This window comes from Polypterus senegalus, chromosome 1 (genome assembly GCF_016835505.1).
Source record: "Polypterus senegalus isolate Bchr_013 chromosome 1, ASM1683550v1, whole genome shotgun sequence".
In the NCBI taxonomy this organism is placed as follows: Eukaryota; Metazoa; Chordata; class Cladistia; order Polypteriformes; family Polypteridae; genus Polypterus; species Polypterus senegalus.
In genome coordinates this window covers 267,546,606-267,562,060 of record NC_053154.1, presented here as the reverse complement: position 1 = coordinate 267,562,060, position 15,455 = coordinate 267,546,606, and the positions used below count along the sequence as shown (strand labels likewise).

The window sequence follows — 15,455 nt, the reverse complement described above, 5'->3', positions numbered from 1 at the left end:
ATAAACAGACACATAAAATCCTAAATATTTACAACTACAACTCTTGGGCAAAATTTTGGGCACACTTGCTTAAAATGTCTGTGACACATTTCTTAAATATTTTAAGCATTTCCATCATATTTTCGCCCATTCATCCTTGCAAAAGGCTTCTAATTCTGCAAGATTCTTGGTTCATCTTGCATGCACTGCTCTTTTGATTTTCAATGATGTTTAGGTTGGGGGAATGTGAGGGCCACGGCAAAACTGTCAGCTTGTGTCTCTTCAGGTATTTTTCATTGTAGATTTTGAGGTGTGTTTCAAGATCATTATCTTGTTTTTGGACCCATCTTCTTTTGTGATGTTTACTTCCAGAATTTGCTGGTATTTATTTTAATCCATTCTTCCTTCTACCAATGACATGTTCTCTGAGCCACTAGCTACAACACAAGCACAAAGCAGGACTGATCAACCCCAATGTTAAATAGCTGAAGAGGTGTTTTTCGTAGAATTCTATACTCTTCACCCAAACATACCTTTGCACACTGTGGCTAAAAAATCCTATTTTGAACTTGTTTCCAAAATGCATCATGCTTATTTAGATGTTCATTTGCAAACTTCAGACACTAAATTTTGTGGTAGAAAAGTTTTTCATCTGCGGACACTACCATGAAGGTCATATTTGTTCAGATGTCACTACACAGTAGTACAGTGCGCCACTACTCCAGAATCTGCTAAATCTTGAAGGTTTTTTGTAGAGTTTTTTGCAGTCAAACATGGGTTTTTATTTGCCTTCCTACTAATCCAACGAGCAGTTCTTTCATAAAGATTTTGCGGTCTTCCAGACCTCAATTTGACCTCAACCGTTCCGGTTAACTGCAAACTGAGGAAACAGCCACCTGTTAATGCTTTGCTATCTTCTTGTAGCCTTTTCCTGCTTTGTGAGCATCAGTTTTTTTTTTATTTTTCAGAGGAGTCCATGGCTGCTATTTGTCGAGAAAAGGTTTGAGGAGTCAGAGAATTTTCTACAGTATTGTAATTTGAATCACCTGGAGTTTACCAACGATGACTGACTGAACAAGCCACAGCCTTAACAAGGTAATTAAGGTCTGATACCTTTGTAAAAGTTATCTGAGACCTCAAATATTTTGGGGTGTCCAAACTTTTGCTTGGTGCTCTCTTCCTTTTTTCACTATTCAATTGTACAAAACAAAATCAATACACTAATTTTGCATAAAATACTATAAAGAATTTGTGATCTTTAACTTTATGCCTTTTGGTGATGAGTTTATCTTCTGTTCACTCAACTATTCACATTTTAACACTAGAATACCTGAAGCCTATGAAAAAAGTCACAAGGCCAGGCCACCTTAAATTCCTTTGCACCTCTTCATCAGCGTCTTTGTTTTGCAAATGTGTCAATTAGTACAAGCAGCCATGTTATAGTAAAAATTAGCTGTCTCTCACAGCTCTGCCCACATAGTAGTGAGACAGGACAAACTTTAAAAATCAATGTATCTGATCGTGTTCAGCTCTGACGGGAGAGTCCCCCCCGTGTGGGGAGAAAAGCCTTTGGCCATGATATCTGTGCCAATCGGCAGCTACACATGTAGCTGTGATCTCTCTCTCTCTTAAAAATGTCAAATGTAACAATCCACATATGAGTGAGGAGGGCCCCATCCGGCTCCCCACTCCTGAGGTCCCGCTTTTCCCGCTGCTCGGTCTGCAGCCTCTCTCTCAGATTTGCATGAATAAATCGCTGCCGCAAGCGAAGTAGGATACTTACCTCGATGACAGAAGTCGAAAAATCAACCATAATTTTCAAGCAAATTATAGAAAAATTCCAATCTATATCCATTGAGTAGTTCTCTCATGAAAAGCAGACAGACATAAGCAAGTGTGCCTAAATGTTTGCATGCCAGTGTATAGTTGCATTCACTAACTGTTAAGCAGTCTTACAGCAAGAGGGGGAAAAACCACTGCTATCCTTAGCTGTGTTGTTCTGAATACTGCAGAACCATTTGATGGCTAAAAGGTGACCTAACAGTCTCTGGAAAGGTCTTTAAGAATGCTCTGGGCCCTGCTTTTGTACTTCCTCCAGCAAATGTCCTGAATGGGAAGCAGTGCCAAGTCAGTGCTGTATTAACTACCCAATGCAGAGTCTTCCTGTCTGATGAAGGCAATTTCCGCATTAAAGCTGGTCAGGATGTTCTCTATTGTACAGTTACAGAAGCTTCTAAGAATTCTCAGTTTTGTATTCCTTAAGAAATGAAGGTGCTGCTTTGTCTACTTGACTGGGGCTATAATATTGATAACCCAGGTCAGGTCCACAGAAATATGAACACCCTGAAACTTAAAGTGGTCAACCATCACAGTTGAAGTCCCACCCAATGTGTATAAAAGCACATTTAGTATGTGTCTCCTGAATTCAACAATCGCCTCCTATGCTTTAATGACATTCACAGAGAGAGATTGACTTACTAGTATTTCAGCTACTGTTTAGGTCTGTTCTTTTTAAGTGCAAAAGCCCAATTTTTAAACAGCAGTAAAAGTAATTACAACAATTCCTTCTTAAATGGTCTGACCAAAATTACTTCAAAGACTTTTCTTTTTTCGAGTACCATACTCAAAATTTTTAATTTGTTGATATGAAAACAGCAGATCATCTCCCTCTTCTTCACATACGAGGTGTGGCAGAAAAGTAATGAGACTGGCAACACTGCAAGTGATCTGGCAACGCTGCGCTGTTGTCCTTGATAGAGCATGTGTATTAGTACCCTCCCATAGCTCAGTGTGAGTTTCAACTCCTTCCGTTAACTACGTGATTTTTGTGACTGCTATTAGCGAAGTTGTGTTTTGGTTGTGCGTCACGCAAAATGGAACAGCGGAATTTGGAGCAACGTTGTGCCATTAAATTTTGTGTTAAGCTTGGAGAATTTTTATAAAGGCGTCCTTGAAAGGCTTAAAAAAAGGGTCATTTGTGTGAGACCAGACATTGCAGACAAATGGATGCTCCATCATGACAATGCCCCATGTCACACTGCCCTCTCCATTAAAGAATTTTTGACCTCAAAAGACCTTCCTGTGGTTCCCCAGCCCCCTTATTCACCTGACCTCAGTCAGTGTGACTTTTTCCTTTTTCCTAAACTGAAAAATGTCCTCAAAGGACGTCATTTCGGGACTTTAGAAAACATCCAAAAGAGTGTAACGGACATGCTGAAGACCATACCGGTTGAAGACTTCCAGCGCTGCTACCAACAGTGGGAACAACGTCTCCATCGGTGTGTAGCTGCCCAAGGTAACTACTTTGAAGGGGATAACATTGATGTTTGAAAAAAATAAAAACTTTGGTAAATAAAAAATCAGTCTCATTACTTTTCTGCCACACCTCGTAGATGTACAGATGTAATACAGAAACTGGAGTACCCTATGTTTATATACAAACACTAGGACAAGAAACAACATTGGTAAATCTTTAAATGAAAAATCTTAAATGTAAAAAATGAACAGATTCATTCAGGCTAAGATTAATTTAACAAGAGAGAGAAGAACAATGTATGGTCAAGATCTTTGGATAAGATAACTGCCCAACAAAGTCCTTTGAAGTTTGTGATGAGTTTTTCAAAACAATACAGGTTATCTGTGTCAGTATGAGAGATGCAAAAAGTCCTCATACCTGGCATGTGGCAGAACAGATATTCCTGTAGCGGCCCACTTCAACAGTCATGGACACTGTGAAAGGGACTTTAAAGTCACAGTGCTTATGGGCAACATCAAAACACAGCAAGAGAGAAAAGAATGGGAAGTTAAACTCATGTTAAAATTTAATACATTACAACAAGACTTGCTGCGGTGGGTTGGCACCCTGCCCAGGATTGGTTCCTGCCTTGCGCCCTGTGTTGGCTGGGATTGGCTCCAGCAGACCCCCGTGACCCAGTGTTCGGATTCAGCGAGTTGGAAAATGGATGGATGGATGGACAACATGGCTTGAATAGACACAAGAGTTTTATGGCCAGGTATGAGGACTGTTTGCATCTCTCAGACTGACATAGATAACGTTTTATAAATATTTATAAATATCGTTATTTGGAACACTTGCATCTCATGTGTGTTCCGTGTCTACATAGATCTATGTACATACATTGTTAAAAAAGAAACTTTTTCATGTTTTAGTCATAATTGACAAAATGTAGACATGAAGTTCATAATATGTGAAGCCTGAAGTTCAAATATTAAAGAAACAGTTTCATAAAAAGTACAAATCTAATAGAACAAGTGCGCTTTTATTCAAAAATATAACTACAGAAAAACAACCCGCGTTAGAGTGCGATATTGACGCGCATTTGCTAAGAGCGCTGTGGTGGCGCAACGTTATCAGATCCTGACTGGTAGTCTGAACTGCACAGGTTCGATTCCAGGTGGGACTTCGTTTTGAAAAGTGAGCTGCACGTATTCTTACTATTTTAAAATAAAAACATACATTTGATTCCAGTCTGTAACTGCCGGTGTAATTTATGATACTTAACTTTTTTTTTTTTTTTTTAATTCTGTTATTCTCTCAGCCGCGTTCACGATCCCAACTCATCCCCAACCCCCGCATTTGACACTGCTGTTTTCACAGACGTGCTATAACAGTCATCCCCAACCCCCGCATTTGACACTGCTGTTTTCACAGACGTGCTATAACAGAGGCAAACTCAAATCACGATGACTGTTCTACATCGGATCAAGAATGCACTTTTGCCATCTCTGTACTTTGTATATGTACATGGAAAGCTCTGCACTCATGACTTTACGCTGTAGGAAGTTAAGTAAATAAATAATATCTATATAGTAATAAAATAAATTTTATTATTATATAGAAGCTTCCCTGTCTACTTATCATATAGTGCCTTTCCTTCCTATCTATCTATATATCTATCCCCTTAGCTGTTTTTTATATATCTATTATAAAGTGCCCTATGGGGTGGCAAACAGGCAATTACAATGATTTTTGGAATATATAAAGTCATTCCTGAATATATAAAGTTGTCATCAGAATATATAAAGTCATTACGGAATATACAAAGTCAGCGTCGGAATATATAACCTCATTCTTGAATATATAAATAGAAAATGTGAGATTATATTGATATTGATTGAAACGACTCTGGCACATTTTAGTAAACTCAACGAGTTCCTACTACAACGTAATGAACTAAGTTAACAAAAACATCTTCAGAAAAATATATATATAAAAAAAAAAAAACACTGTTCAATTATTTCATTCAAAATGATGTATGTGCCCGGCATTTTGAACACTACATTTATGTATTCTTTTTGTATGGGCGCATTTTTGGACGAGCCTCACAAGCCTGATCGACTCTGAGTGGCTTCTGTCAAAGTTTACCTTTCACTAGTACGAGTGAAATGACAAGCACGGAAATTTTATATATTCGGGAATGAGTTTATATATTCAGACGATGACTTTATATAATCAGGCTTTGACGTATATATAATCGGGAATGATTATATATATTCTAACGCTGACTTTATATATTCAAGTTTTGACTTTAAATATAGATAGATAGGAGGATGTATAGATAGGAGATATAGATAGAAAGGAAAGGCACTATATGATAGGCAGACAGGGAAGTTGCTATATAATAATAAAATTAGTGTTATTACTATATAGATAGACAGGGAGTTCAGGCAGGCAGAACAGCGAAGGTTTTAAAAAAAAATATATATATTCTCCCCAGCGGGGAATCAAACTCGGGTCTCTGAGGTACGGAAAGTGTACTGCGCTCTGAGTGACGAAATCTTACCGGTACACCACAGAAGCTGTTGTATTGTTCTTGAACTTTTTGAGAAAGTGTTTATTTGATCTTTGGCCTTCACGCTTCACATATTTTATAGTTTATGCCTATACTAGCAAAATACCTGCGCTTCGCAGCGGCGAAGTACTGCCTTAAAATTTTTATTAAGAAGAAAATTAAACCTTTTTAAACTGAGGGAAAATATACCAATAATTATTTGTTAAGGATCTCTTTGTATGCCACATTGTCAGTTCGGCCCTCCGGCTGTAATATGACCAAGCTGTGCGCTGAGCTTACTCTTGAGCATGCAACATACAGTTGGCCATATGAAAAGTAATCTTGTTTCAAATCTCACAGCTTGGATTGCTGCTGTCATAATCGGTTTGAGTTTCATGGTTTATTTCAGTTATGACAGTATTTGCAGGACTTGTGTTGAAGAGACATTCGGCATCTGTCAAGCGTTGTAAACATACAACCGGTTTCATCGATAACTTCACATCCAGCTTTTGAGAGTTTAAACATTCATAAACATCAAAGTGTCCACTACTGAAATCGTCACCTGTCAATCTAAGATGTTTAAGAGGCATTGGCGGTTGTCGAAAGGTGTAAAATATTTGGCCATTTCGGTACACTTGAAAGCGACAACCGAACAATTCAGCAGCAGCTATCAACTCACAGGCAGATGCATAGGTGAAGGGCTTAAGCATTTCACTCTTATAGTGCTCCTGTGTAGTATAATTATCTCCTGTACCGTCATCAGTCCACACCTTGAACCTGTCCCAGTCATTCAATACATAAGACACAATGTTCCTCCGGATATCAAGAGTGAGCCTGATATGGCCGTGCAATATGTATCAAAGAGAATGGAAAAGGTAGGTGCCATCTCCGGGCATGGAAACCACTTGGTAAGTAACAGTTTTTTGAATGTGATCACCTCGATAGACACGTTAATGGGCGTACGGTTGGAATGATAAAGGAAATGGGTACCTGAACAATGTAAAGTAAGTCTAAAATACCCACACAATAACGATAATCGTAATAAATGAACAATAAAACACAGGAGAAGCCGTGGATTAAATAAAAAGGCTGTAGTTATCAGCAGGGAGACATGAATCCCGTGGCGAAGCAAGGAAAGGAATGTAGAGACTGGAGCGACGGACAGCCTTATATAGGCAGGCAGCCAACAATGTGGGAGGCATTGGGATGGGGGACCCAACACCGCCTCACACGGTGACCGAGCTGCAGGCTATGGATGTATATATGTATGTAAGTAGGATTCAGTTAGCGTTGGGAACCCGCGTACCAAATTTCTTGAAGATGGGCCCATAAGTAACAAAGACCGTTGAAAAGTTTAATATGGCGGCCGACAGTGGCATCATACCACCGAAATAAGTATGTACATTGGTTTCGGTTAGCGCAGGGAAGCCGCCTACCAAATTTCGTGAAGATGGGGCCATGAATAAGACAGTTCAACATGGCGGATGTTGTCGACCGTTATGACCGTTACGCGTAGAACTTCAAAATGAAACCTGCTTAACTTTTGTAAGTACTCTGTAAGAGATTGAGCCTGCCAAATTTCAGCCTTCTACCTACACGGGAAGTTGGAAAATTAGTGACATTGGAAACTTCAAAATGGCGGCCGACAGTGGCATCATACCACTGAAATAAGTACGTACATCGGTTTTGGTTAGCGCAGGGAAGCCACCTACCAAATTTCGTGAAGATGGAGCCCTGAATAAGAAAGTTCAACATGGCGGACGTTGTTGACCGTTATGACCATTATGCGTAGAATTTCAAAATGAAACCTGCTTAACTTTTGTATGTAAGCTGTAAGGAATGAGCCTGCCAAATTTCAGCCTTCTACCTACACTGGAAGTTGGAGAATTTGTGACGTTGGAAAGTTCAATATGGCGGCCGACAGTGGCGTCATACCATCAAAATAAGTACGTACATCGGTTTCGGTTAGCGCAGGGAAGCCGCCTACCAAATTTCTTGAAGATGGGGCCATAAATAAGAAAGTTAAACATGGCGGCCGTTGTCGACCGTTACGTGTAGAATTTCGAAATGAAACCTGCTTAACTTTTGTAAGTAAGCTGTAAGGAATAAGCCTGCCAAATTTCAGCCTTCTACCTAAATGGGAAGTTGGAGAATTAGTGATGAGTGAGTGAATAACATTTATTACTAAAATATGAAAAAGTTTCTGTTTTAACAATGTGTTAACACAGATTACTGTAGAAACGGAACACACATGAAATGGGCATGTTCCGAATAACGATCTATTTTTTTCCACTCTAAAACTCCACTTCACTCCCAGATAATCAAGGCGTGAGCTGGGAGAAGTTCATGCACGTTCTAAGTTGGTGGAGGTGATGGAATAGCCGGCTGCTTGCAGCTTGTGTTTATCAGCACATTTAGATGACAAAAGACGCTGGCGGAGAGGTGAGAATGGTTTTAAGAAGCGATTTAAGGTGGGACAGATCTACGAGTTTTTTCGTAGGCTCTGGTAATTCTAGTGTTAAAGATTTACCAGTGTTGTTCCTTGTCCTAGTGTGTGTATATAAACATAGGGTACTCCAGTTTCTGTATTACATCTTGCTTGAAGAAGAGGCCTGAGTTGCCTCGAAAGCTTGCATATTGTAATCTTTTTAGTTAGCCAATAAAAGGTGTAATTTTGCTTGGCTTTTCTCTACATTCATAATGGCTAACACAATAAAACACGTAGGTAGGTAATTGGATGGATGGATGGATGGATGGATAGATAGATAAACCCTAACCATATTTATTTTAAAGCAAAAAAAATCTCAAAAAGAATTATAGTAACTTAGAGGAAACAGTCATTCATTTTTTTATTATACATTGTCTTGTAAAATGTACTTAATTCTTTGACCAATTCTCTATTTTTACTGCAACAAATGCCTACACTGTGATATTTTTATTTGAAAGCAAAGAAACTCAATTACTTGTTACCATAACACTGGTTTATATTATGAAATATATAAAAAAATGTATTTAATTGTTATATTATGAAAGCTCTAAGAGTAGAACAGTAAAAAAACAATTGACTGTGGAGAAAACCAGTCTCCACTAGTGAATCATTGAATAACTTCCATATAGCTTGGATAACATCTCCATAACCTGTGAAAATGGAGACTAAATCACATTCCAATGAAGTTAGATTAAAATAATAAAAATGCATTAATGAGGAAAAAGGCACAAAACACTTAGCAGGCATTGTTGGTTGAACTATCAGGAAGCAGAAGTTATGTTGTTACCTCACTCAAATTATCAGTATGCTACATTATACAGACTGACAATCACTTTCAAAGAGCTACAGAGTTCATTAGCTGAGACTGGAGTAAAAGTACATCAACCAACCATATGAAGAGTTTGGTGTAACACTAGTTTGTGGCAAAAAAAAAAGTGAAAGTACATCCGAAGAATAACCCAGGTATGAGATGCAAGAAAAAGAGGTTTTGTGGTCAGATGAGATCGAGATAGGGCTTCCTGGCTAATGTTAAAAAGAGATGTGTGGCACAAATGTAACACTTTCTACACCACTAAAAAAAAACATACCAACCACAAAGTATGGTAGCAACTGCATTTTGCTGTGGAGCAGCTTTTTATCAGCAGGCCAGGGACTACGCATCAAGGTAAAATTGAAAAATAAAAAAAATAAAAATATGATAAAATTAAAACTATCATTTCCTTTTACCCTAACATAAAACACATTAAAAATCTGTTTTTCTAGTGTTTTAAAATACAAATGTGACATAAGAACAACATTTTTATGTAGAATTTACTTTAAAAACTTGGAAAATTGGCCAAGAAACCAATATGATTGAAAGGCAGCATATTTGTATCTATACTGTATTTCGGTAGTTAAAGATCTTACAAAGGCTGGCTAAGTTGTGCCGTTCCTTCTACTCAATTTCATCTCCTTGTGACAGACTTTTGGGAGTGACTTAACTTAAAAATTTCACCGCTACTGCCTAAGGGGAGCAGTGTTGTTCCCCCACCTACTGAAATCTAGACAAAACATAGTACAAATAGGCATTCATAATTTCAGATATGAAAGCACCATTTTTCTGTGTTTACTGATTTAATGCTCCTGCTAGTAATGACCACTGTATTCTTGAATATTTTGAACACACATATTTCAAAGTTACATTCCTTGATTTATTTTACTGAGAAGCAGATGTATAAACATTTAATGCACATTTGAAACACAAAAATTTATCCTTAGTTATTAAAGTGTCAAATTATATGTTTAACAGATTTATTTTTCTATTTTAATATGGTTTTGAAGAGATATTAAAACTACTAACTGGTTGTGCACTGAAGCAGTTCAAAATTAATTTTAAAGCATCCTTATTAATTGCATGTGTACTTTCCAGCCCAAAGCACTAATTACAAATACAACAGAGTTAACTAAAATGGCAACAAAATACTAATGATGTTGACACAAAGCCCTACATTGCAGTAATACACCATTAACTACAATATACTGGTATTGTAAAAACATACATACATATAGCAACAACTCAGGGCTCTCTTTTTTCTTAAATCCTTGTGTTGCAACAGACAGACATCATCAGTTTATTTGCTGTTACTCAGTATATTAAGGATTGAGTAGCATGAAATACAAATCAGTGTAATGTAAGTATGCTTGAGAGTGTTCTATGACAGACTAGCACTCCTATCTTATATGTTATCTTTCAAAACAAAAAAAAAATACAAATATATTTTATATATGTGTATATAATGCAAAGCTGACTGACTCATTCACTCATCAACAAAAACACTATATACCACTTAGTTAAAAAGCTGAAATTTAATTTGACAGAATGGAATATCTGTATCAGTAGGAGTCCACTAAAAAAGGAGATTTTGATATATCAGTAATTAGGAGTAGCAATAGAAAAAACTAAATACTCTACAAATCTCAACAATCCTTTGACAAATTTGATTGAAATTTGGGGATGTTGTAAAAAAAGAAAATTAGATGACACTTTGTCTATATTTATTAAAACCATGCTACCTTACATGCTTTTCACTGCACTGACAACATGCTTTATACAAATCAAAGACACAGAAGAGACTGATAGGCCACACAAATACCACCAGTACCAAATAGGGAGGATTGACAACTAAAGACAGAATAGTGTAAAAGACGTATTATTCCTTTTTTAAAAAAAAAAAAAGTTTAAATTTTTTTTTATTTAGTTACATTGTACTGCTGATGCATCTGATTAACCAAGAGCAGTATAACTGAGGCCCACTGTCTTACGAAATCTCCCAGGTGAAACCAGGCAACACAGTTACTTTATACAACTGGATCTTGTTTGTGCGGGTTCACGCTGTACAACATCCACAAGATAAGACCTTATCTGACAGAGTATGCAGCACAATGTCTGTTCCAGGTCCTGGTCTTGTTGAGTCTGGGCTACTGCAACTTGTTCTGGCAGGAGTACCTGCATGTTCAATCAAGCCACTGCAAATGATCCAGTATTCAGCGGCCCATCTTGTATTTAACCAGCCAAGACGGGCACACATCACTTCCTTTTCAGGTTGCTACACTGGCTTCATGTAGCAGCATGCATTAAGTTCAAATCCCTGATGTTTGCCTGTGGAATAGTCAGTGGTCAGCACCTGTGTATATGAGACAATGGTGAGGTGCTATGCTCCTTCTAGCCCACTGACGTCTGCCAGTGAACACCATCTGGTGATGCCACCTCCGTGTGGCATCAAGTCTCAATCCAGTCTCTTTTCCTGTGTAGTTCCAAGTTGGTGGAACGGGCTACCCACTTCCATTCATTTAATTGATTGAAAGAAAAAAAAACAAAAAAAACTCCATGATCTGTATATTGTTGGTTAATTTGTTGTTTTAAGTTTAACTGCTTTACCGATTATAATCTACAATTGTAAATTATTAATTATTGCATCTTTTCAATTTTGGCCATCAACTTTGTTACTTATACTACTGCACTTGCTGAACAGACTAACCTAATGTCACTTGATTGTTTACCTCTGTTCTAAGTCGCTTTGGATAAAAGCATCTGCCAAGCAAATAAATGTACTGTAAATGGATCTAATGTAATTTACTGTGATGAAAGTGTGTTCTGGGATTGCGATCACTGTAAAAATAAGTTAAAATTAAAATGTACATTACAATCACACAAAATAAACCCTATTCCTAATATTCAGCAAAAATATATAGACTGATGTGAAAAGTAAATGAAATATAAATTGTTCTGCAAATGGTTAGGCATCTGTTACAATATGAAACTGACCGTATAAAGCCACAGATGTCATGAATGTGTTTACACCTGCAGTATGCCACACAGATGGTTCCATTCCAAGAATGGCAGTAAATGAAATCTATGGACTACAGTTTGTTTCTACCACCTGCCAATTCACCAATGTTTTTACATTAACACCGAGAATACAAAGACTCTCTACATGACGCACTAAATTGGGCTTTCAAATCAGTACTGGACAATGGGTTATTCAATTCTATTCATACAGATATAAGTGTCAGCATCACCATCATTAACACAAATTACTGTCTCTGTATCATTCAAATCAAAATCAGAATCTAACAATTTTGTTCCCCTCTGCTCGAGTAGAAATAAATTGCTGCTACTTGTGAGATACCTTTCCATGTCGGGGCATCACTGAAAATGAATGTAAGCTTGTATTTTTTTCTCCCACTAGATGGCCTGCAGCTCTGCTACAGTGCCCTCCACTCATATTGGCACCCTTTGTAAACACTGTAAAAGCAAAATGGGCTCTGAAAAAAATGCTTTGTTTACTGTCTTGATCTTTAATTCAAAATATAACAACTGCAAACTTAAACTGAAGCAAAATAATTGAAAACAAAAAAGTCTTACCATAAAACAAGTATTTTCTCAAATACATTTGTGATGCAATTATTGGCATCTCTAGAAAGTCATAGGAGTAAAATCTAACTGAAGTATATACTCATTCATGTACAGTATTACCTTTTTTAGGTTCAAATGAGTAAATAAAACACTTGAACAATAAACCATGGGTGCCTGCTTCACTGGAGTATACATATGACATGAAACAGAAGCCAACAACAGCAAAATGATGTTAAACTGCACAAATTTAGAAATAGCTATAACAAAATAGCAAAACAATTGAAAATTCACTTTCCCACTATCAGAGAAATAAAAAGTTTAAATCAACTGGAAATGTTGTTCACCTGGAATATGTGCTTTTATGCACAATGAGGAGTATGGTTTGAGTGGCCAAAGAATCTCCAAAGGACATTAGCTAGGTCTTAAGAGTCAGAAAATCTGTAAAACTACAATCATACAACAAATACTTCATCATATGGGACTAACTTTCTGCCAGTTATCCTGAATTGTTTGTTTGGATACATGGCATCATTGAATCCAAAAACTATCAGCAGAAATTAAATCTAAACTTGACTATCTCTGCCAAGAACCTTAAATTAAGACCTTGAAATGAACACAAAGATGGTTCAGAGACTACAAACCAAAGTTTGTCTTGGCCAGGGGTGGGTGGTGGGTGTAATTTATATCATAATTAAAAATGATCATAGTTACTATAAACAAACTTTTCAGATTGAATCCAGTTTAAGTGCGTCTATTGGCCTAATTTCCCACGTTAAATAAGTATTGAATGTGTCCAGATTTTTTTCAGTAAATATTTCCTTTTTTACAGAGAAAGTCAGAGTAAGACTTTAAGAGTAGAAAAGAGTAAAGAGAATCCTTCCACACCCCCCCCCAACCCAAGTATAAATGCTTAATTTAAAATTTTGTTGATTAGATCCTGCCCGGTCTTAAAGAAGTTTTGAATAGATCCTCTACAAAAACAATTTTTTTTTTTTTTTTAAAGTGGCTGGGTGGAATTCTTCCAGTTGAGCAAGTCTACATGCTAGCAGTGAAGTAAAGGCAATTACAGTTTGTTTGTCCTTCTCCACTTTAAGCCCATATGGGAATACACCAAACACAGCTGTAAATGGATTAGGAGTGATTGTGACACCAAAGCCATCTCTGATAGTCATTTAAAGATTTTGGTCCACAATGATGTTAATTTGGTGCATGCCCAAAACATGTGGCCCAGTGAGGCTGGTGCTCAATTGCAACGTTCATAAGTTGGATCTTGCACTGGAAACATTTTGAACAATTTTAAACAAGATAGATGTGCTTGATAAAAGATTTTAAGCTGAATAAGACATATGGAGGTAAACTGAATTTCTTTCTACTCCTTTTTGGAAATTCTGCACTGTATTCAGGGATCTTTGAAAGGAAGGGACTTTAAAATGTTTTGACATATTAAGGAAATGCTGTCTGAGTGTTCAAGACTGAACAATTTTTCTTCTAGAATAGAAATAGGTAGGAGGTGAGGAAAATTGGGCAAATTTCATTTAGCAAAGTTTTTAATTTGGAAATAGTGGAAAAATTGTGTTGATGGGGAGCTAAATTTGGAGTGTAAATTGTCAGTAAACATATTTCCAATGAGGTTATTCACATTAAATTCTCACCAGACATTGGCATTAACTCAAGAAACATCACAAAATTAATGGCCTCAATGTTGTTTACTGGAGTATTCAGAAGTTTTGAAATACATCTGTATCTAGTTCCATTGATATGGTTTGGAACAACACTTTCCAGTGAGGTGGAACATGTCCCTGACAGGGGAGCCTGTTTCAAGCAGTTCTCTCTAGAGGCACTGGAGGAACCAAACAGGGCTGAACTATAACTCTCATGCAGCCTTGTGCATGTCCAAATAGGAATCCTACTAGAGTACCGAGTGAACATATATATGGCCCTGGGGGGAGGTCTCCAGGAAAATGATCACAAACCAAATCAGCCAGGATGCCTGTCTATTCACTTCCTTCCATTATATGGGTGTTACAGCCAAGTAAGGAACCTATAGCATAATATTTAATTGGCATTTCATTCTAAAGCAAACAATTCACAATGTGTAGTAATGTCAACTTTCACCTTTACTATCTGTGTTTAAAAGTGGAAATCCTGTAAACATATAAAGATTTACCTATAGTAAACTGCTAAATGTCCTTCTTCAATCTTGTGAATAGAAGAGTGAAGGAGAATGGCCATTACTCCAGTTACTGCAGCCACTACTGCTCCCACATGGGCCATTTTCAGCCTTGTCTTCTATCTGTTAAGGAAATAAATGGCATCAACTTCACATCAAATAAGCATTTAATCTGTATGAGAAATTAAATACTTTAACAAAAAAGATAAATGCTTTGTGTTATAAAATTATCATAAACAAAGATGTAATTACTGTAAAAATAAAGAGAGACTAATAAGAGCTTGATTATTTTGTGACTACTGTTAAATACAATACTTAGTTTTTCTCCTTATAGTACCCCAAGGGTGCACTCTCAATATGTGCCTTGTTCCATGCTACCCCCATCAACCCTCCCAGACACACCCCCGCTGGCTTGCACTCACATCGTGCTTTTAAGTTCTCGGACCAGGCATGCTTTCATCATGATCATAAGAGTTTGTGTAAAGACAAAAAATCCAAACACAGAGTGACAGCATGCATGTCAAAATGATTCTACTACTTTTTTTTTCCACGTAGAGCAGGATAATGCTCTACCCTCTTACAGATTTATTGAGTATGCAGCTCAATAAATGAGTATGCTGTTAATTGTGC

At 37.2% G+C, this 15,455-nt stretch overlaps 1 protein-coding gene across 1 annotated transcript in view; it reads right to left on the bottom strand.

The window, feature by feature from the left end:
- erlin1 (ER lipid raft associated 1) overlaps nt 1–15,455 on the bottom strand; it is a 64,676-nt gene that overhangs the window by 31,478 nt on the left and 17,743 nt on the right. Inside the window, exon 2 of the mRNA XM_039773628.1 lies at nt 14,823–14,948. Coding sequence (XP_039629562.1) covers nt 14,823–14,929 — 107 coding nt within the window. The 5' untranslated portion in view covers nt 14,930–14,948. The remainder of the gene's footprint in view (nt 1–14,822; nt 14,949–15,455) is intronic.